Source organism: Ascaphus truei, chromosome 1 (genome assembly GCF_040206685.1).
Source record: "Ascaphus truei isolate aAscTru1 chromosome 1, aAscTru1.hap1, whole genome shotgun sequence".
NCBI lineage: Eukaryota > Metazoa > Chordata > Amphibia > Anura > Ascaphidae > Ascaphus > Ascaphus truei.
Genome location: NC_134483.1, coordinates 151,460,074 through 151,484,686, shown reverse-complemented (window position 1 = coordinate 151,484,686; position 24,613 = coordinate 151,460,074). Strand labels below are relative to the sequence as shown.

At 42.2% G+C, this 24,613-nt stretch overlaps 1 protein-coding gene across 1 annotated transcript in view; it reads right to left on the bottom strand.

Moving 5' to 3' along the window:
- Nucleotides 1-415: 415 nt before the first annotated feature.
- MPDZ (multiple PDZ domain crumbs cell polarity complex component) overlaps nt 416-24,613 on the bottom strand; it is a 119,736-nt gene continuing 95,538 nt past the window's right edge. Inside the window, exons 45-48 of the mRNA XM_075589157.1 lie at nt 18,737-18,841; nt 18,171-18,283; nt 15,732-15,855; nt 416-14,741 (exon numbers count right to left, since the gene is read on the bottom strand). Of these exons, the coding sequence (XP_075445272.1) occupies nt 14,595-14,741; nt 15,732-15,855; nt 18,171-18,283; nt 18,737-18,841 (489 nt within the window). The 3' untranslated portion in view covers nt 416-14,594. The remainder of the gene's footprint in view (nt 14,742-15,731; nt 15,856-18,170; nt 18,284-18,736; nt 18,842-24,613) is intronic.

Here is a 24,613-nt window from a genome sequence, read left to right as displayed (position 1 = left end):
CCCCCACCCCATTCTCACTCGCCTCCCCTTCACTCCTTTTGTACACTCTCACTCTCCCCTACTCCTCCTCTCTCTCCCATCTCCTCCTCTCTTTGCTCCCCCAGGCCTTACCTGTAGATAAAGGGTTCGTCCGGGTGGTAGAGGGCCCACCCAGGTGTGACTGACACCGGAAGGGGCCTGACTTCTGGGATCGGACCGTCATAAAGGGCCTCCCATCGCAGGGACAGATGTTCCACAGGTCTGATAACCACTATTTACTATTTAATAGGGATCTGCATGACATTTAGCACTTGATACAAATACTTTCAACACAGCACATTTTGATAGAAGGAAATATATAGGAATAAATGTATGAAATGTTTAAAAGCACAAAAAAGGCAGTACTGTTCTCCCGCCACAAATCACAGGACTCAAGTTATTGGTCTATTTCTTTAATTTAGATAAAGTAAACAGTGGTCCCACCATACTATTGCATTCCCACAATAGAGTATCAGTATGAAAATATCTATACAAGGGTTCTGTTACAAATATTCATATATTTAAAGTGACAATATCTAACACAGGAGTGTAATGTTGGACAGCAGAAACAAAATAAACAAGACTAAGGATCCAAATGTAGAAATTCACTAATAAATTGCAAGCCAATTGGGGAGGAGGGCAGGGTTCTTGTATTTGTTCTCCATAAAGGTATAGCCAATTACTGATGCAGCGGCCATTATTCGAACACTTCACGCGTCATGTACATCGGAATCCCGATTTTGAAACCGTCGGGATGAATTACAGCCTTCCCGCACTAAGATGCGAGCGCAGCGAGTGCAGAAAAACGAATATTAGTTATCTGGCTTTTAAAAACATGAAATTGACACAGTAGCACAGTACTGTACACATTACAATTCATCCATTTTATTGCAAACGAAAAAACAGAATCCATGAAATTAAAAAAAAACATCCGCGATAAGCGCGGGTGCCTGGGGCGATTGGCCACGTTCATGCTGCGTGGGGAACAGCAGAGAACTCAAAATCGGTTCCGTGATGTGTTCGAATAACGGTCACTGCATCAGTACATTTCCTTAGCAGCACACTCCATAAAGTATTGCAAGTTGTATAGTGCTACAGACACATTCCGTTACAGGGATAGGTCTGAGATCATCTAACTGTTTTGCTAAAGAGAAAACATATCAGTCAAGGTTAATGCCACATTCTTCTAAGGAAAAGATATAAACATTACATAATATGGTGGCTAATTCAACATTGTTTTGTTTATCTCTTTCAGCACAAGGTTTGAGATTGCATTTTGAACAAACTATGTACGATAGCAGAATAAATCCAAACATGGTGCGAACTCAGATTTGAAGTTGGTTTGCTTAATAAAATATTTAAAAAATCAATTTACACGAAAAAATGCATACATACAGTATATATGTAATAATATGGAATGGCAAATATTTTACTTGAATTATTTTAAACTGTTAAGCCTAATGTAACTAAATCATCAAGTTTAAAATATACCATAGGGAAAAATGTGCAAACTTATTGCAAGTAGAAAATCTGTAATATACTATGTGTATATCAAGATTGGATACAATTTGTGTCACAAATAATATGTTAGTTTTCATACAAAATATTTCCCATGGCATATATTAATCAAAGCAAAGCATTGTGTTTTAGACAGTAGGATACAGGCACATTGAATATACAGTGCAAAGCCATATATATGGGACCGTTCACAAAATTATGGAGTTTGATAATGAGGTGCCAGGTTTTACTAAAAGGAACTCTTAATCCAACTCAAATACTGCACAAAGAAAGTAAGTAATAAAATCTTGCAGAGCATCACAACTAAATAAAACAGCTAACACTGGCTTCAGTAGAGGAATTAAATGGGTCATTTCACAATATATCTTGCCAACTACTGATGCTTTATGAAGCTGCAGGCTACAATAGGATGAACACGAACACGAGTTATTACATAATGCCTGAGGAAATTAAAATATGAATACTCGCATGAACATGTTAATTGATGTTCGAGTCATGTAGATAAACTTACTTTAAGGGAATGTTAAAGTTATGGGTTGTCTTCAAATGAAAGAGACGTTTAGAAAAGCAGGGATACAGGTCTCTGACACATACCTCTATGCACCTTTATGATGAAATCAATAGTCCTATTACAATCATTGATCTGGAACTATTTGTGATATGATTTGTGATTCCAAAGTTCTGTAAGAGTCTAAAACATTCCCTTAATGTAGCTTTCTACAGGCATTTGCTATACACTTTCTATAAATCATTTAAAAACTTGAAACCTTTTGTTCAAATAATACACACAATTGTTTTTGAATTTTAAATCCGACTTTGCTGCTATTTTTAACACAAACAACACTAGAATGCCACTCTTCCAAATCAGAATACTTCCATGTTCTGTCCTTCTTCGCATAAACCTCTCATTCTTGCTGGTGTTGAAGTCAATCAGTTTTGTTTGAAGTCCATACAATATGTGTTGCACTGATTAGGTTTAATACTGATATCTCTTTAATGAAGGTGCCTACCTTACATTTTAAACAACAAATCTCATAATAACAATCTCAAGAAAAACAAGTGGTAATTCACAGTACATTGTGCACTAAAATAGGCTTAACAAATGAGTTCCTTCATTTGAATTTTTGAGCCTCTCAGATGCTGTAGGATTTTGACTCCCATAAAATAATTATAATTAGGAGCAAGATGATGGGAAACAAACTACTGAAAGGTCGTATTGCTACAGCTGCTACAAAAAAATGGAGTCTGCTTTAATTTCAAAAGATCATAAATTTCAGAAAAAAAAGTTGTCACAGATATTGCTTCCAATGGTGTTTTATAATATTAAGAGAATAACACTTTATAACTACGTACAAAAAAAAGGAAACATTCACTGGGGGCCAATAACAGCAAGAACGGAGCTGCTGTGCCATGCTCTTCACAGCCCGTGCCTGTAAGCATGCATGCTGCTCACAACACCTCCTGTTAGAAATGGTTCCTCTAGTGTGAGTCCTCTTCTGCCTCCGCCGCCCCCCGCCTCTGCTGCCCAGCTCCTCCGAAGCCAGTCATTGCAGGAGACTTTATCTGTGTAGGATGTGGGCACTCCTATAAGAATACATATATGGAAGGAGGCACAAAGATTTGGGATGGAACTTATACACAATGGACATTTTCTTCAAATAGTGAGTCTAGTAGAAAATAGTCGAGTAGAAAGATATGGAGGACTTAAGCCAGGAGACGTTCTAGTACAGTTTGGGAAGCAGAAAGTGATAGGCTGAACCGAAAGCGATCTCAGAGATCTATTGTGGACAGTTCGCTTTGGAATTATAGTTAAGGTTATCGTGTACAGAGATTGCATTGGTCTTCCCGAAGAATGGGCCAATAGGGATGGAATCTGCACAAAGATGCCAAAGGAAATAGCAGAAGAAACATCCGTAAAATCAGTTGAATAACCACTATTCAACACTGATAGCGAGACCTCAAAGGAGTCCGAGTTTGATATCTCTTCGGATTCCACTCCCAATAGTGTTTTACCTCTAGAAGACCATTGGTACAACGTGTCCTCAGAGCCTCCATTAGTGTCCAGTGAGTGCAATGCTGAAGAGAACAAAGAGAGTGCTCACTGTTGGACACAGCTCTGAGTTTGACGTCATGCTTCACACATATGTTGAAGGCAAGATTAGAGCAGGTCCAGCCTCTGCTTCCCAGCAAGGAGATATTATGCCTTCCTGCTTCCAAATTCCAAGCCTCAAGCCATTAGATCTAGAGAAGTGCTCCTATGGTATGGGACAGCTCTCACCCTAAAGCACTGCCTCAGTCAAAGACTGTACTGAAGGAACTGATTAAGCCTTCTGTGCTGAAGCAGGGATAGCCTGAAAACCTGACCTGTTGATGGCCGGTATCCCTGTTCTATACTGAGAAGTCGCGGTGTCATTTGACATCGGTCAAAATGGCAACACAGCGCTTAAGAAGGGAGCACGGGGCCCCCGAAGGAGCAGGACCCAAGGCAGCTGCCTTGCCCTAAGACCGACACTGCAACATAGCTCAGTCACGCACTCCTCCGCCTACATTATACTACTGCTCCTAGTCTCTGTGTCAGATGCTAGCCTGCAGTACCCATGCACATCCATCGGGACTGCTGCTGCTCTTGCTAGCTCTCAAAGAACCTTCCAGACTCTGAAACCTGACACCTTTGCACCTGACCCTTGCCTGCACCTAGACCTATATAAACATCCCTTTCCTGTTCAACCCATTTCGTATTTATATTGGTTCCTCCAGCACCTGCTGTTGCTATTGCTCTGTTCCTCAGTCCTGCCTCCAACCTCTACTTGTGACTCCGACAACGCTATCTGCTGCCTGCCTCTGACCTGCTTGTGAGCCCGACCACGCTCCCTGCTGTTCCTGCCACTGGGATCCACTCCAGTCGTAGTTCAAAGAGAGAAATCAAAATGTCATAATAATAATAAAGATCTGTCACCCGCCTTGTTTTTAAGGATCTGCTATGTTGTGGGGGCTTGCCAAGTTAATTCTCCTGAGCAAAAATGCTGCCGAACTCATGGAAGCTCTGCGCTTAACAAATAACCTAGAGACATTTGATTTTGTATTTCTTCTTGTTTCAAACAAAAGTCCTGCAATCTGTGACTCGTGTTTAAAAGTTACTTCAATCTGAGCAAATACACCTAGACAAAGCTGCAACATTACTTCTCAACACAACCGGTCTCCATCGCAGTTCCTACACGTCAAGAAGCCAAATAATGAACTATTAAAATGTCAGAGAAGTGGGTGTAGAAATCAATCTTAAAGTGACACATTCTTCGGGAATGAAAGAGAGGGACATTGGTGATCTGTGTGAAGATGAAATATTAAATGCTGAAAGGTGTTTTACGGTAAATGTGTTCTGTGGCTATTTGGAAATTATGGTAGCCCGGCTTTCAAATCGCCTTCAGAGTCTTTAGGCGTCATTAAAAAGTTGAACAGAATACTACCAAAGACACTCGCGTTTGCAACGGATGAAGAACAGCACAACGAAGCCGAAAAACTAGTGAAACATTTCAACAGTGACATATCTAATGATTTCCCTGGACAATTACTCGCATTTAGAACATGTTTAACATCCATAATTTTAAATGTGCAGTCTGTGAAGGACAGTAAGCAAAGATGTTGATGTTGACAATGCTACTTTACCATCACGTTATTCTGAAGTGTGTATGGCAATTGTGCTGTTTCTAACAATCCTTGTGACAGTATCAAGTGCTGAACGTTCATTCTCAAAACTCAAATTAATTAAGGACTACTAACGTAGCGCAATGGGACAAGAAAGGATTTGTGCCATAGGAATTCTGTACTTCGGAAATGCTCGCGCAAGGAACTTTAATCTAGACCAGATTATCAATGAATTCGCAGAGAAGGCACGAAGCATGAAGTTGCACTAGACATGTGGTATGATCTCTTAACTACTCCTGCTGCAGTGAACATCTCCTGTGTTTGAAAGTATAACCAATACCAACTGCTCTCAGTCTCAGGCACGGAGGAATCCGAATCCACAAAATCTGCACTTTAGGGCAGTAGCTCTAGTAGTGAGCTAAACCAGCTGCTGGCTAGCTCACTTGCCTCAGTATACTTTTGAGCTCTATCTATACCTGCTGCTTCTCACACCTGCTACCACTCGGCTTCTTGGACACACCACCTGGCTTCCTTTAAAAGCTGACTGCTTCATCTTCCTGGTTGCCAGATCAATGGTGATTGTCCCATTGTATCCAGTCTTGGTGTTGGAACATTCCTGATTCATTCGACCTGCTACCTGAACAGTCTTGGCCTCAGCCTGCTCTGGCAACAGCCTGTTAACATTGTTCCTGCTTTCAGCCTCCTCTGACCTTTGTTTCTGCTTATGTCCATTTGTACTGTGTTTGCCGGACAATCCTGCATGACACTTGTCATCAACAAGCTCTGTGATGCATAGAACGTCTCTATGGCCATGCTCAAGAGTCAGTCCAGACTTGCCTGCTCCAGCCAACGGATCCGCTCTCTGCCTTAGAGCCCACCATCATCTGGTGCCTTATATACTGATCTGTGATCTGGCCATGCCATAGATTCCGCTGATCACAGTCATAACCTCTATCCCACAAGCCTATCGGAATTAATGGCATGTTTCATTAAAAAAAAAGGCAAGGGGGCGTGGCCACGACGTTGAGGTGACTGGCAGCTTAGTTTCTGAGCTACACTCTCACCGGTGCTAAATAATTAAATAACTTCAATAGCAGCGCAACTATCACAGCGTTTTAGATTACAAAACATCAGTGAACAAGGTAACTCGCAGGAAAACGCAAACTGTGTCTACCTATTTCAAAAAAGGAGTAGCAGCACATGCAGCACAGGCAGATAAGATGGAGACCCCTGCAAAGCCTGCACAGCCCGCACTATCAGACCCAGACACAGATACCCCAGAAACAGAGCCAGAGGATCAGGAGATAGTGAGGCGCAAAGATCTCAAGGAGTTCTGTGCCCAAATGAAGAATTTTTTTCAAACTGAACAATGGGCCATAAGGAAAGATCTGGATGCATTGGGAGAGCGGACAGATGCTTTGGGAAAAAAAGCGGACGAGACTACCACGGAACTGGCACAGACACAGAAAACAGTAGCTACACTTTCTGCACAAGTCAGATCCTTGGAAGATAAAATAGAGGATGCTGAAAACAGGGACAGGAGATGCTATATACGCCTAAGAGGAGTGCCTGAGTCTGTCTCTGACCCAGAGGATTTCACAAGAAAATGGCTGGAGCATATATTCCCAGGTAAGCCTGACAATGAACTTATTCTGGATAGATGCCACCGTGCACTTAGGGGGAGACCGCAAAGCGGAGACCCCCCGAGGGATATAATTATGCGATTCCACCACTATAAAACAAAAGAAGAGGTTTGCAGGATCTCAAGAGACACTAAAAACATGGAATATGAACAGATAAAATTCCAGATCTTTCAGGACATTTCCCCGGTTACCCTCGCCAAAAGAAGAACTCTGGCACCAATAACTAAAGTGCTGAGAGACCAAAAGATAAAAAATAGATGGCTCTTCCCTTGTGCACTAATGGTGCTGAAAAATGGTGTGGCATATACCCTAAGGTGGAGGAGGGCGATGATTTCCTGAGCAGATTAGGCGCAGGTGGAGTGGCACAGGGATCCCCTGGTCACCAGGAGAGGAGATCGCCTACACCGACATGGAGCAGAGTGGGGGCTACCCGACCTGATGCGGAGGAGGGAGCGGCGGCGGCGAGCCCCAAATGATGTTCTCCCCTTAGGAGCAGTGCCTTGCCACTTAGGAAGATGATCCAGCGGAGACGCAACTTCTAATTTTGCTTCTAACTATGCTTCCAATTATGCTAACTGTGACTCCTAACTAGGCTTCTAACTATGCTTTCTAATTATGCTTGCTAACTGTGCATCTAACTAGGCTTTCTAATTATGCCCTCTAGCTGTGCCTTCTAACTATGCTTCTGTTTATGCTTTCTAATTACGCCTTCTTGCTGTGCCCTCTAACTATACCTTCTAGCCTATGCCCTTTAACTATGGCTTCTAAATACACTTCTAAATATACCTTCTGGCTATGCTTGATTGCCAGTGTACTCTCCGGTCTCCTTTTCTGCCCTCCGATCGATGTGGGGCTCTCTTGAGACCCGAGTAGACCTGTCTCTGCTGGGCATGCTGCTGAAGGGGAGCCCGGGGGGAGGAGCTGATCCGCACACGATTTTGCGACGGCGGCCATCTTGTCCTGCTCCTTCCCCGAGCGGGAATTGCTCTGCCTCACGCGGGCGGGAGGAGTGACGTCATCGTGACGTGACGGAGCCGCGTCATCCTCTCGCGAGAGGTTTGACCGGCCCACACAGGATTCCCTCAAAATAGAGGAACAGCCGTCTGAGAGGCAGGGAGGGAGGACAATAAGCACAGCGGGTCCCACCTGGGAGGAAGGAGACCCGAGACTTTGATCGGGGTCGGAGTAGGGGTAGGGACGGGGGGGGGGGGGGGTATAATATGCTGTGCCCTTTCTGCCCTATGTGTTGTGCCTTGTGTACTGTGCGGGGGGTGATGTGTGGTGATCCCTGCGTGCTGTGCCCTATGTACTGTACAGTGTGTGCTGTGCCCTATATGGTGTGTACAGCGCGATGGGTAGTGTGTAGTGGGCCCTGTGTGCTGCGTGCTGTGCAGTGCCCTATATGCTGTATGCTGCACGGTGGGTAGGGTGTAGGGTGCCCTGTGTGCTGCATACTGTGCCCTATATACTATATACTGCACGGTGGGTAGTGGGTGGTGTGCCATGTGTGCTGCGTACTGTGCCCTATGTACTGTGTATTGCACGGTGGGTAGCGTTTGGTGTGCCCTATGTGCCGAGTAATGTGTGCTGTGCCCTGCATGCTGTGTACTGCGTAGTAGGTAATGTGCCATGTGAGCTGTGCCCTGGGTTCTGCACGGTGCGGTGTGTCTTGTATGCTGGGTACTGCACAGCGCGAAACAACCCAACAACATCCCAAAGAAGTGGGAATAAGGGACAATAAAGGTTACACAGCGTTGAGCACAATTGTAGTTCATATAGTAAATATAGCTAGTTAAGTTACGGGGTATGGGTTAAAAGTTCATATGTTTAGATTTATTAGACTTAGAAGTGTATGGGACGGAGAGGTAGCATAGTTTCTAGTGAATGATTAAGAGGGATTTATAGTAGGGTATTCAAAAATTGTAAATAATTTAGTGCTGTAGTTCGCTAAGAAGTTTAAGTTTAAAAAAAAAAAATCACTGAAGTTTAATTTTTTGTTAAGAGACAGACACGCGCCGTTGGGATTCGCTCCCGGCGTCGTGCATGCGTTCCTCACAAAGGTTCCTGATGAGTCAGGGCCATAAACAAGTCCCGGGGGGGGTCAGTCCCCAGTGGGGAAGGCCGGCCGTCTCCAAAGGCCAGGCTTCATGACCTACCCTTTGGGCGTCAGAGTCACACTCGGGGGACCCCGAGTGTGCTCTGGTTTCTCGTTTGTTATTTTTTATGATCATAATTTTGTTTACTTTATGTTTGGTATTTGGTTTTATCCCCGATGTGTTTCCCCTTGTACTGTCTCCCTCCCCCCGTTCATCCCTCCCTGCCCCTCCCTCACCCGGAGGGGGAGACCGTCTACCTGCGCGGGTGGCGGGAGTCGTGAGGGACGGACGCCCTAAGGACATATCTCAGCTCGGTAAGAAGAAAGACAGATCGGGTGAGTCATCAAACATTAATCTGCTACACTTTTCACGAAATAAAGATGGCGTTGACTTTACTATCACATAACGTAAAGGGCTTTAATAGCCCAACCAAAAGGAAAATAGCCTTCTCAGACTACAAAAGAAAGCACGCAGATATCCTAATGATACAGGAAACTCTGTATGGATGGGTGAACAATAGTTAACCCCTCAGGCGCTCAAAAGCAAATATATTGGCCGTTGAACATTGTTAATATATCTCTAGGGATAGGGGTCACAGCAAACTGCACAATAGTGAGGAAATCTTTTCCAGCAACTGGCTCAGACCGAGCTCCAATAGAATTGAGACAAAAAGAAGAAACTCACGTAAACATGTGTAATGCCGTGCCCCACGATCCTCATGACGCTTGTCCAGCCACCAGTCCTCCGGTTGCACCCCGGTCAGTGTAGGGTGTAGTCGTCGTGTCTCACGGTCCTCTGAATCTCTGTCCGGCCGCCTACCCTGCTGTGTCAGCTCCCTCACAGTGGGTGGTCACGTGACCGGCGGGGATGCGTCATATCCGGTATGACAAGTCGTATGGCAAAAGCCCGGCGTGCTAGGCAACAATGCAGGAACACAGGAACTCCTCCAATGGAGGCAAGAGCGAAGCACAGCCGAAAGCAGGAAACAAGGAAGGCTGGTGTAGTGACTACAAAATCTTTATTCACACAGTGTACTGATGGATCCTCTGACGCGTTTCAGCCCACTGGCCTTTGACGGATACGATGCTGGCCCGGGCATTAAGAGACAGGCAAGCGAAGTTTAACATCCAAGCTATACGCTTAAAATCAGGCGCCCCCACGGCCAACCCTAAGAAAATAGTAGAATAATTTGGCTCGTTCTATGAAACGCTATATAATGGAGAGAAAGCGGCACACAATGCTAAAACGAGCGAGAAGCTGAGAGACTTCTTAGCCAGCTCAGAGCTGGGGAGATTGACGGAAGTAGAGAGGGAGGCCATGGGGGCTGATTTCTCTATTGAGGAGGTAACACAGGCCATCAAGGAACTCAAGCCTTCAAAGGCCCCAGGGCCAGACGGTTTTTCTGGGCTATATTATAAGAAATGTGCCAAATTACTAGCCCCTCGGTTGCTCCATGTGTTTAATGCGATATTAGCAGGAGCCCCCATCCCCAGAGAGATGTTGCAGGCGTCTATATCAGTAATTCATAAACCCGGTAAGGATCCGCTTTATTGCAAAAGTTATAGGCCCATATCCCTAATTAATACTGATATTAAAATATATGCTAAATTATTGGCCAATAGATTATGTCTAATCCTACCCAGACTTATACACCCAGATCAGGTCGGATTCATTAAAGGAAGACAGGCAGCGGACAATACCCGGCGATTTATTGATCTGGTAGAATTGGCTAACACAAATAACACTCAAAGTCTGGACGCAGAAAAGGCTTTTGATAGGATTGACTGGCCTTACCTGAAGGAGACGCTCGCGGCATTTGGGTTTGGGGATCGGGTGAGTGGGGCGATTCTCTCGCTCTACTCAGGCCCTACCACCAGGGTGAGGACATCAGGGCTTCCGTCCCTCCCTTTCCAAATTAAAAGCGGCACAAGACAGGGATGCCCGTTGTCCCCTCTTTTGTTTGCCATCTGCATCGAACACCTGGGGCGCAAATCAGAAACAACCCAGACATCTCAGGGTTAAACGCGTACTCTCAATCTCATAAAGCGGCCCTGTACGCAGATGATATCCTACTAATTATCTCGAAACCCCTCACTTCCCTACCAAACCTATTTGACATATTAGACAGATTCTCGAATATCTCGGGATTCAAAATAAATCAATCTAAATCCGAAGCCCTCAACATCAATCTCCCTAGAAGTGTAGACAAGTTGCTACAATTGAACTTTCAATTCAATTGGCAAAAGAAATATATAAAATACCTAGGAGTATACATTGCCAAAAAACACCTAAGACATATATAGTGCAAATTATCCCAACCTAATTCGGATATTGAAATCTGACCTACATAAGTGGTCTTCTAAACAAATCTCCTGGATAGGTAGGATACATAGTGTTAAGATGAACGTACTCCCACGTATTCTATACCTCTTCCAGACATTACCAGTGCCACTCAGACTGAAGGACTTGCTCTCACTTCAGTCTGAAATCTCAAAATTTATTTGGGGAGGGAAAAAAACGAGAGTCAACAAATTAAATATGAAAAGACCTGTACTAGCGGGGGGCCTAGCGGTACCCTCCCTGCTTTCATACTACAAAGCGGCTCAATTAAGCCAAATTGTTCAGTGGCAATCCAATCCGCAATTGAAAAGGTGGGTGGAGCTAGAAAGTGCTGCTTGCACTCCACTAAAACTCAGCAACTTGATTTGGCTACCTAAAACAGCGCAACGATTTGCTGGCACGCAGCTTTCCTCAATGACCAACTCGTCTGTCTGGGAGGCTACTAAGATTAAATACTCCCTCAAAACCGGTAACTCTTCAATGTCCCTAATTTGAAACAATCCTAAATTCGCACCGGGCCTGTAAGGGGGGATGTGTCAATTTGGAAACAAAAAGGATATGCACGGATCAATGACCTGGAGGGTCACAATAGAAAGATTAAAACATTTGACCACGTCAGATTAGAAAAAGATATACCCCACTCAGAATTTTTTAGATACCTCCAGCTCCGAGCATTCTACAACAAATTTCCTCTTATCCCCCTTTGACGACTTTCGAAAAGCTCTGTCTGGCAGAGACCGACACTAGGGGACTCACATCACAGCTGTACAGAGAGGTGATCGATTCTGTAGGCTCAAGACAGCAGCCCCCATCATTTAGGACCCAAAGGGAAAGAGATTTGGGAGATACCTTGGAAGAGGAGGAGTGGAACGCCATACACCTAGCTACAGCAAAAAGCTCCATCTGCACCACACTAAAGGAGAACGCATATAAGGTCCTAATGCAGTGGTACCTCACCCCACTGAAATTATCTAGGTTCGCACCAGGATCCGTTGTGAACTAAGCAATGCGGGGGATCGGCCGACCTGTTACATATGCTGTGGTCCTGCCCGCGAATCTCCCCAGTGTGGGACGAAATTAGAAATTGGATACGGAGGATCTTTGACCTCACTATTCCCCCAGACCCATGGCTGTCCCTCTTGAACAGACCATTAACGGGTCTGTCCAAAGCACACAATAAATTAATAGCACATTTTGCAATAGCAACGCGGAGCGAGATCGCAGCATTATGGAGCCGCCCCGATATTCCAAGTATCCCAAAGATTCGGAATCGCATATGGTTTATTTGTCAGATGGAAAAGTTAACGAGTCTAGTTAAAGACACTGGCATCAATTTTCTAAAAGTCTGGACGCCTTGGCTGGCTTAGACAGATATCCCCGGGGTTGAGAGTAACACAATTTGGCTATGATGGTTATGGATGCGTTCTCCTTTGGAAGTGAGCTCCCGAAATGAGATGAGTACACTGGCACACAGACAGGAAAGCTGCGGTGATGACCTGCAGGAATACATCAGAGAAAATCTGGAGAAAGAATGAATCCATCATTTGATCTCTTCGACGGGGGATCACATCTCTCATTCTACAGAGGGTTGCAATTTTAAGATAACCTATTTCTGTTTCTATGACTCCGTTACAAGCTTTGGAAAAAATACGATCAAGATAATCAGTCCATTTTGGCCATACTTCTAAGTGTCATGCAGCACGGAGTAGAACCAGAAACACGACAGAATGACTCTACTGGTATATGGAGCTTGTGACAAGAAAAAGTCAGAGTTTGAGGACACGTGGGGAGATCGAAGCAAGGAGCCACCATTTTCACGCTCGGCCATGGGCATACAGCCATTGTGCAAAAAATGGAATACCTTCTGCAAGGCTATTCATTTATTTTTCCGAGGCATCCCGCTGGAGTGTGTATGTCTAACTAGAATTCTTCTATCAACTTAACCCCATTGCAACAGAACTTAAATCTAATTAACAACTGCTTGTGGCCATACAGCATGGAGTAGAACCAGAAACACGACAGGATTACACTACTGGTATATGGAGCTTGTGACAAGAAAAAAAGTGTAGAAATGTCAAAGCCGCCCCTGACCCACACAGCATTCCTCTCGCGATAGCTTGTGACATCACATCCGGCAGGACACCGCTCTAATTCAGGTAGATGGGTATAGCGGCGTCAGCATGGGACAGCAGGAAACAAGACCTGGACCCTACGCATTTTGCTGTATCAGCTTCCTCAGGAGTCTCATAATGGGAGGTGCCCTATATTCCAGCTATCCTAATCTAATTTAACTGCTAACAGGTCAGAGTCTAAGGACACGTGGGGAGATTGAAGCAAGGAGCTACCATTTTCACTCTCCACCACGGGCATAACGCCTATGTGCAAAAACGAAAAACCTCCTGCAAGAGAAACACGAAACCGAGAAGAAATATGTTACAGAATCGTGGCCGTTCTATGAGATCACATAATTAAACATACATTTTTATCAGGCACATGCCGGGTCTTGAAGCTACAGTATACATACAAAGAATTATTACAACCAACACGGAGACTGAGATGGAGCAGATCCTGCAAAGCTACAATACAACAATAAAGTCCTTCAATTGAAAAAAAAAAAAAAAAAACATTCACCAAGTTGCTGTTAGATCAGAACTAATGGTTTACCAAACCGATATACAGTAGGCCCTGAAATATACTTCCAGTGTTGCTCTTCAGAAGACAAATGTAACTGCTGATTTGATCATTACTATGCCAGCAAAGCATGAGAAAGCCAACATATATATTAAAATGACCAACACAAATCTGCAACAAATGCTTGTGTGGCCTATAAAATATCTCTGAAAATGTAACAGACTTTCTTTACAGTGATAAAACTAAGTGCTGTCTCTCTTTCTTGCGTTGTCTTGCTTAATTTAGCGCACTCCTTTTGGCTATGTTTAACAGTCTCAAATGCCATATACTGATTCTAAATAGCCATCATATTTTTAGAACTAATACTGAAATTGACTTGCTCCAGCTGAATAGCAAGATTCTACATTGCTAACAAAACTTCTTTGTAATACTAAATGTACCAGTCACACAAAAAGCACACAAATTTGTAGTAGATAAAACTTATAGTATGATGTAAATCAGTCCGGTAAAATTATAGCGGTAGATAAATATGCTCTTTTGGACAATTAAAGACTCTACACTTGTACCATAATATACTGGTAATATTACTCTCCTCTTGAACTTTTGTACTCTGTCACCGGGAAAGAAGCTGCTAACATGAATTGACTTTAGCAATGAACCCTGAAAAGGAGGACAAATTGTAGACAATGTATGTGTTTTGGAGCAATTAGGAAAGCACAGTCAGAGTGACTGTTCCTTTTGATCTCTTCAGAATCGCAACTGCTTCTTCATGAGTGACACCTTCTAAACTCTGTCCATTCACAGCAATGATCTGGTCTCCTCTGTTCAAGCGCCCATCTTCTGATGCTGCACCCTGCAATGATAATGTACATTAATTACTGTTGCATTTAGAAGCAGAAGATAATTACTTAAGCTAATTTTAGCTTATTGTTATCTAAGTCTAAAGCCGTGAGGTGTATAGAGCTTTCGAAAGCTCACAGGGTTTTTCGTAAAGTTTACTGTGAACGCTTTGATAAAGCGCACACATGCTAGTTCTTATATTTTACAATGTTGCCTGCGGCCCAAAAAATACGTTTTTAATTGACCACTGAGAGGTCCAGCCTTATTTTTTTTTTTTTAGCACCGCCCAACTCTTCCCCCACGGGACTGCACTTCCGGTTCTCAATTACGAGCAGGGAGCACGCTACTACCGGACACCTACCAAATCGTTGTGAGTAAAAGGATTCTTATAAATTTTGCTTTTGTGTGAGCTATATCCCAGGAGATTGTTTCTTGTATGTTGTGAGTGGGTTAGAGTTTGCCATATTTTGACATTCTCCTGACATCCCCTCTAGATACTGTGACAAGTACTTCTCTCCAAAATCGGGAATATCATTGATTAAGGTATTTATTCTTTCCATTGTCATTATGGGTGATCCGGATTTACTGAACTTATGAACCTTATACAAATATATGATTATCACCAGTACACTATGGAGCACCGGTCATTCGGGAATCATATTCCCTTTTGCTACTGTGACAGCACCCTGGGAAGGTCCATACTTAAAAGCAATAAGTAGGGGTGGAGATAAACGCTGTAAGTGCAGTGGTGAGAGGAGCACTTCTAGACCCCCGATTTATAGAGTTTAACAGGACTCCATTATTTAGTAAATGTGCCCACATATATCTGTCTTGAACAGTTTCTGTCTATGTTTTATAGAAAGTTACTGTATAATTTTGCTAATGAATAAACATTCTTTACCCAAGTGTCTGTACGATTATGGCTTTAGTACTACCCTGGGCTCTAAATACTGCCTGAATAGAAAAATGATTATTTAAACAATAGGGACTATTGAGTTCTTACCTTGGCAAACACCGTCTTCACATATATAGGCAGGTCACCATGAGGGCTACCATACCCTCCTACAATACTGAAGCCAAGGCCATCTGGTCCTCTCTCTAGGGTGATTGTCTTGTACTGAGGAGGTCTAAAGTATAAAGCAAAGAATTAGCATATCAGAGAGATTTTACCTTTTTTTGTGGTTATAAAAGCCCCATCACCATCCTATTTCTGCCTACGGCATCGTATAAATGGATCAATCACCTCTGCGCCATTTTAATTATGGCATGGAGGACAATCAAAGAATTAACCAAAACAATCAAACATGTTTCTCTTGTGTATTGACAGCCACAGGAAAAGGTTGGGAAACTTAAATACGGAAAATAAAATCCTATTCAGTAATCTGTTTTACTATATTAGATTGGTCATCACTTGAGTCTAGGCACAAAGTTCATCTCTCCTGTCTTGCCTTCAAATACTTTCTGGGCAAGCTACCCGTCTACCTGAACAAGCTCCTCACCCCTACCACATGCAGCACTTATCTGAGATCTGATTTCAAAAGACTGTTCATGGTCCCAAAGTTCAGCAAAGTATCTGGCTGCTCCTCCTTCTCTTACCGTGCACCTCAAAACTGGAACAATCTACCGGAGACTCTCACAGCCACCACCAGTCTAAGTTCTTTCAAAACTAAAGCTGTCTCACATCTGAATCTGCTCTGTAACTGTTACATACACCTATAATATATATTATCTCTAGCTGTGCATCCGATGTCTTGTATATAATCTATACAATGTTCAGTTATGTAACTATGTATTGTAACCATGTATTATTTGTCATCTTAACTCTATGGCCAGGACATACTTGAAAATGAGAGGTAACTCTCAATATATTACTTCCTGGTAAAACATTTTATAAATAAATAAATACGTTTTAGGGACCATAGAAAAAACGATTTGTGATCCTATGTTAATGTAGCCCACCTGATCGGGACTACTAAAAGTTAAGGGCCTTAAAGGGTTAACACTATGTGCTTAGAAAGGGTAACGCCTTTAGCCTGTCACATGTACAGGATGACCAAGTATAATCCAAAACATTCCACCTGTAGGCATGGTGACCAGTAATGTCAATAATAAGTATATATAATAAGGGTGGAAAGTTCTAGATACAGGTCCCAGGAGAAGACACAGATGGGGAACCTCGCTGTATCTAGTTGTATATTGGGTAAGTTCATGTTTATGCAAAGAGCTGTATATGTTTAAGAATGTCTGCTCGCCTTTATTACTTTACAATTAAGGAACGTGAAAATTCTAGTCATAGCCCATAGCAATGGTCAGAGTTTAATCATCTGCCCTGCAAGATGGGGGTTCATGGTACTCCGGTTGGGAAACCTTTTAAATCAGGGGTGGGGAACGTATAAGGCCCTCAAAATCATTTGGTCTGGCCCTGCTAAGGCAACTGCTATAACCGGGGTCGCGCTAATTTTTAAAAAAATTGGCCGCCACGCGCCCAATCGGGAGGAGGTGGTGTGAGGCGCCAGCAGCCCTACATGATCCCCAGCAGCCACCGTACTAGCCCCAGCAATACCCCAGCAGCCACCGTACTTCCCCTGCAGCATTCCCCGCACTTCCCCCATGCTTCTCCAGTAGTTTCCCCCGCACTTCCCCCAGCATCCGCCCTTCACGATCCCCCCAGCAGCAGCAGCAACTACCAGAGGTAGGGGGGCGGGGTTCTGTGTGCCTGCCTGCCTGCGTCTGTATAGCCCGCGAACGATGTTATAAATATCCAAATGGGCCTTGGCAGAAAAAAGGTTCCCTACCCCTGTTTTAAATAAAGGGCTCCGGAGCACCATGGGATTTGCACATCCTGACCAGTTCTAAATGAAAGCCCCTGCTAAGGATAAGGTTGGTACTACTCAGTGACGGGATGTTGATCCTTGAATATAGGAATATCCCTACCACAGAGAAGGAGGCAAATCCAAAATGCAGGAAAGGGACTACCACACAGACCAAGTGCTAAGGGTAGGAAGTGCAGAACCTCCCTAGAACTATGGTGAGAGCTACCAGGGAAAAATACCTAATGCACCTGTATTATTTGTCACTCATTGTCTGAGAAGAAAATATCCTTACACACGGAGCCTAATCAATGGTATGAATAAAGCTCTAGTTTGTACAAATAAAGTTCCTCATTAATACCATCTTAGCATACATGTTCAGCCAGCCCAGATGGTAGCACCCTGAGAAGGTAAGTAGAGACACTGAGCACAACCTTTATAAAAATAAGTGATACCGCTGTAGACCTTTTTTAGGAGTCGGGTAAGGAGGGGTTACATTACTATTCAGCAGACGCATTGTCATTTACAATTATTTTGTTTAAAATGTAGACTCGCAATTTTAAGCATATTCGCGCAAAGCTATAAAGACAGTCAATGCAGTTTAACATGAACAAATGCACAATAATACATACCCCAAATCATCCGGCAATATGGTGCTTGACGTGAGCCCTGCAAAGCTGACAGCAGATCCGACATGTTCTTGCTGCTGGCCTGTTACTACACTCACATCACCACCAGCCACCACCTAAAATGAAATAAATACAAATAGATTGTGCATAAGACAACAGCTGGGGATTTAATCAAAGATTTCTCTTATGACAAAGCAGCTCTAACCTACAAATGGGCTGCATGAACATATTATGCAGCTTACAGCTGTTCTGATCTGCGAGTCAGCAGCATTATTTTAAGAAACAAAGTTGCTCAAGGCCTAAATGCCAAAATCTGGAGCTTTCTGCAAACATATTTTCAGGAATGGTTGCTCTTCTGTCCTTAATATGCTGAAGCAAGTTATCTTCCATACCAAATTTACACTTTTAATCCCAAAGGGTAATGCTTTCATTTAAACGTTCTAAAGAAACCTAAAGTATATTTAACCCCTTTGCTGCCAGAGGGACCAGCAATGAATTGTGGCGACAGCGAAATAGTTAACTTGACCTGCATGAACGGGGTTAAACAGATCTGAATAGAGAAATCCTACCTGTAGTTCGATGGTGCCTGCAGCGTTTTTCAGGAGGCTGACAACCTGCGAGTGAGTCATTCCTTCAGTTGATGTCCCACAAATACTAACAATCCTGTCACCGACCTTTTGTTCAAGAAAAGATTTTGGGGGAAAAATAACCTGGTGTCATTCAGATTCTCATGATACCATGGCGATACAAAACACAAAAATAGTATGTTTTCACAGGAGAGGTTTAGGCTTGAATCGCCAAGTACTGTAAAAGCACAGTAAACAGGAAGTGATTTATATTTCGGATATAAAAAGTACAAATCTCATTCATTCCGTCAACACTTGTTTTCTATCGGATTCATTTTTTCTACTGAATATATATCGTATCATAATATTGGTATGTGACAGAATGAGACAATGAGTTAATTATTCAGGATATGTGGTGGTGGAGGTAGACAACGCGAAACACATTTTTGCCAATTTTGGCGAGTACACTGTGTCAGATTTAAGCCATGGGCATCAGGGATATGTTGGGATTGTATAACTTTTTGTGAAGGTCCTTAAATCTGATGTAAATTGTATAAATAAACGGATTCAAAACAAAAGCAGTTACATTGCATTTGTTTTCAGAATTTATCTCCTGGTGGATACATGAGCCTAAGTATATTTTCCTTAAAAGTTTCTTGATACAGGAGTACTGTATATCAGAAAATGTAACTTAATTACATTTCATCTCCTCTTGTTGCCAATATAAGCTCTGCCCTATGCCTTCATCCGTTTCTTTCTCTTCCTTTAAGGTTCATGCTGTCCAGATTTTCTACTCTATCTACGTTATGGAAGTCACCTACGGACAGACGACATCCTCTGACTTTGAATCCTGGCATTCCTCTCCTCTCTCATATTAATGTTCCCTCAGTCTCCTGAGCATCTTGTCGTCTTTCATTAACCTCCTCCTTTGGTCTCCACCAATGGACATATTCTAGCACACACTTGGATGATCACTATCTATAGACCTGGTCATTTAAAATAAAACCTGTCTCCCCTTTCTGCTCTCTGACCATCACCGCCTATCTTTCATCACCACTCATTCCCTTCACCTCTCTCTTACCTGCTGTACTCACTCCATTAACCTCTCTGCATTGGCATCTACCCTGAACACTAACCTCTCTTCTCTGTCCTTCCTCTGAACCTGACAATCTTGTCAACTCTTATAACTCTATCCTCCCTTGTGACCCTTCTTGACTCCGGCACACCCGTTTAGTTAACCCATGGCATTGTCAATTTAGTCAAACACGCTTCCTTCGCACCTACACTCGCTCCTCTGAACACATTTGGAAGAAATCTCAGACTAACGAAACCCTAACGTAACCCTTCCCACGAAAATGCGGAGCCTCACATGATGGCTCCACAGATCTCGGACGCGACCGCCTTCAATGACCAGGAACTACCTCCCTTTCGCGTTTCGCTGGTAGCTTCGTCAGGAGTCAATGGTAACCTGTCATTGGCTGGCAGTCTCATATGACGTGGCTTATCCAATCGGAGCTCTGATTGAGCTGTGCATGTCCAATAGGTATATTGCATCACTTGTCCCCATTTGCAGCCCTGATATAATTGCTGACAGAACCTCAACATTGCAAATACACACTACTAGTACACTTGCTATACTAGAATAACACAATACTCTACCTTTAAAAGATAAATTAAAAACAACAACCAGCAATAGTAAACTGTGTGCAATACTGCATAGTATAAAAGCTATAGATAATAAACACTTAAAAGGAGCAAAGACAAAAAAGATGTTAAAATACACTAAAAAACTTTAATACACTTAAACACTTTTAAAAACATGAGAAGCAAAAAGGTGAAAGGAGACTCATCCTGACAGAGAGGTAACCAATCATAAGAAGCTTGACAGTAGACCATTCAAAAATCCATTAATTCTATAAAATGTATAAAAAAAGACTATAAAGATGCAGTGATATCTATATTAAGACCATACGGGTCAAGTGTCTTTAATTTAAAAACCCAGAAACTCTCTCGCTGGATACGTCTCCTGTCCCTGTCTCCCCCTCTCCAGTGCTTATCGATGCATTCAATTGTCTATTTCAGACCAATCGGATTTGCGTTATGCATCTTTAAGAAATGTTTAGGGACACTGTGTGTGAGCAATTTTTTTTTGATGTTGCCTATGTTCAAGAACACGGACTCTAAGCGGTCTTATAGTTTTCCCTACATATTAGAGGCCGCATGGGCACTCCAATAGGTACACTACAAACTCTGTTCTACAACTCGCATATTGTTTCAAAACAGTTTACCACTACCTTTTTCTTTTTTAGGTGTTCCCCAAGTATTATTTTTCAAATGCATTTCCCTAATGAAAAGAGCTTTGAAATGACTTCAAGGTGTAGCGTTGCTGTGAAAGTCCCCCGCCCATGTATTGTTCTTTAGATTTCAATTATGCGGCCATTTAAAATCTGATGAAATTCTGCTGTATAATATACAGTACAAAGGAAAACAACAAAGACATGCTTCCATCAAAATGATGAAGTGTCAAGATATCTGTAGATTAATTGCAAGTGAAAAGTTAATTGACCATGGGTAGAAGAACAAACAGGCCTCACATGTGCTTGTAAAAGTCAATAGTACAAACCGGATGCTCTGTGAACAATAGGCTAAAATAACTTCATAGCCTTATATTTTTAGAGGGGTTTAACTAGGGAACGTTGAAAGATGCAAAGTAAATTGTTTTTGGCATGACATAAATCTGTAGCACTCATCTCCCCCTTGTGTTCACACAGAAAAGTACATGCATCGGTCACCAAAAACAAAAGGAATGTGCAGTATACACATTTTACCCATTTTTTTTTTTTTTTTTTTTACTCTCTGTAACTGTAATATTGTACGAAAATAGCCCTGTAGTAAAGGGACACCTTGTCTGGTGTAATGATTGGAGGCTTGAGATCACTTGACATAAGGAAGGGCAGTGAATGGTGTGCTATAATAATGAAATAAATGTTAACAAAAAAGCAGATAGCACAGAGCCAAATGGTGCTTTAGTGAAAAGATGTATGAAGCGGATATTATTAATTATTATCACCAGAGTGCCTCCTTGATTAAGATTAAAATATACTACAAAAAAAGTGGTACATTTGTTCACAAATTCATCAGGGCACATGATGATTTAAATGTTATGACATAACCTGATGGGAATGATAGGTAAAGTAATTTCTTGAATATATAGTTGCTTGATATCACGACAGTATTAAGAACGTGTAACCATACTGACATTAGGTTATTCAATCAGGATTGGCAATTCATCAAAAAATTATTATGGTTTCAAATCTACTTTTTTGGAATCCAACCTCTCTGTCAAACCAACAATAAAGGTTATGAAATACCATGTCAATGGCTCACAAATGTGACTGATGTAACTTAACCTGCTCTATTATGAAGTTAGTCATTTGTGATTCTAAGTTTTAGATGTCAAAGTTCATAACTTGTCGCCTTTGTCTATTAATTAGTAATTTTCTAGGTTTCATCCGTGGTTCTAGTCTATTATTTTACATATATGAGAATTTGTTAAAAAGTAACTTTTTTTTTTTTAGTAAGTATTTTCAGGGATTTTATAATCTTCCTTGAATCACATGGTGTGACAGAAGGATAAGCTCAAGAAATTCTTTCTAAACGTTTTACTCTAAATTTCAGATCTGTGCCATGTGCAAAGATTTAATTTCACAAACGTATGTAACTCTTACATTACTCCCAACTTAATTAAAATGGAAAAAATTTTACAAAAATCTGCCTTTTCCTGATGTGAGAGCCTGAAATGTGCGACAATACAATAGTTCTGAAAACTTTATACCAAAGATAATTAAAAAAACAGAATTTTCTGTTTATTTAGATGGCCAGTGTAACAGTAGGAAAATAGTCATGGAAACATAGGGAAATGTTTTTCCGATTCTTATCAAACTGGAAAATTGTCAAGAATTGTACTGTATTCACATAAAATGTAATAAAAACAGAAACTAAGCAAACAACTGATGGAACAATTAAAAAAATTAAAGACATTCTTATCAGGAGTTCTTCTTGGATACACCATTCTCCAAAATGGGAGAAAATAGATTTTTTCCCCTAGTTGGTTGAAAGAGACTCATGATCCAGGAAAAGGGAAAGCATTCTGTGCTATATCAACAACATGATCACTGTTGGTAGCTTTCAGTTTTCACAATGCTTTTCCACGATTCAAACAAAATTATACATATGCTATATTATACATAAACTGTTAATGCGCGCACACAGATGTAGCGAGTGACATGCGGAAAAAAATCTGTATTTATAACTTTCCTGCACTTGGACGTCAGGAAAGCAGGAAATATAACAAACAGAGTTTGCCACCACATTGTTAAAACTTCAAGATTTTTGTATACGCGACTTACTGATGGTACAAAAAGGTTTGTATGACTATGAGGTCCATGGAGACAAAAAGTATTCAAATAAGCAATAATTAGCCCTTTGAGTGCCAGAGGCCTGGGCACTAGAGTACCACAGCCCCTTCGGCACATTCGGATCCTGTTACCACCGCTCGGACCGATCACATGATCGCAACATCACTGGTGACGGAAAAGGATGAGGCATCCTCTTCTGTTCCTCTGCTTGCCAGATAACATGCAGCACTCCACAGGACTCTATCTTAACTAGAAAACGAAGCCCCCTGAAGTGCCAGATCCCATGACGCGGTGGCTACTATACATCATGGGGCACGCAAAGGTTAATGTATTCCGTTCCCTTGTTTTTGTTCAGGGATTTCAGTAGAAGCAGGACTTTGTCTATAAAAGCTTTCGTGTGTAAAACACCAGCCGCTTGTATGTACTCTGTCTAAACTCTGTAGGAAAATGTGTCAGCAAGCTCCAACGTAGGGAAAAGGGGACATGTTAAACTTGAGTTACCATTGCATTTTCCCACCTAGTAACGCTGGCCACATCTGTAACACATATCCCATAATATCATATCACAGCTCTATATTGGAATAAATGGCAATGTTGGAGTAACATATTACAACCACAGAGAACAATAAAGCCGACTACACATCTGTATGTATGAGACACACACACAAACATATATATACATATATACATATGTACAGTGGTTGACAAAGCACCAAAAAATCTACTCGCCACACAAAAAAATCTACTCGCCACCTAGTACCAAACGTGTGCTGCTTGGGCCAACATTTACTCACCCGGGGGTTAAATCCACTCGCCCGGGGCGAGCCAATGTATAGGTTTGTCGAACACTGCATATGTATATGACATCCCCTTGAAAAAGACCTCTCTGTGGGGTCGAAACGTCGGTCATCTGTGATGCTGTTTAAGCTAATATAACCTTTTGTCATCTTCCTACTGTGTGCTGTCTCTACTTTATCAGTCCTCGGATGGTAACGTATAATATATATATATATATATATATATATATATATATATATATATTGTGACGAACGGCTTACTCCGGGGCTCCGCCATCTGTCCGGGACTGTTAGAACACGGTCTTTTAGGGTAGGTTAAATGACGAGGCGTAACGTGCTGTTCCTTTAAACAGGCTACTGCCTGGTTTATTCAGTCCCAGACACTGAGACTGCCACACGGAATACAAAAGGAAACACAAGCAAAACAAAACCCTGCTCACCTGAGCAATAACTTAACTGAGGTTGACCCTAACTGGGGTTGGGGCGGCTTATCCGCTTCCAACAAACAAAAATAAGGAACTGTGCAATTTGATAAAGGAACAGAATGATTTAACCTGTTTGGGGAGAGGCTTTTCCCCACTCTGCTTCCAGCAGCCTTCCTGCCTCCAGTCTCTTGGAGACAGGGGAGAGGAACCAGGAAATCAGCCTTACATACCTGATTTCTA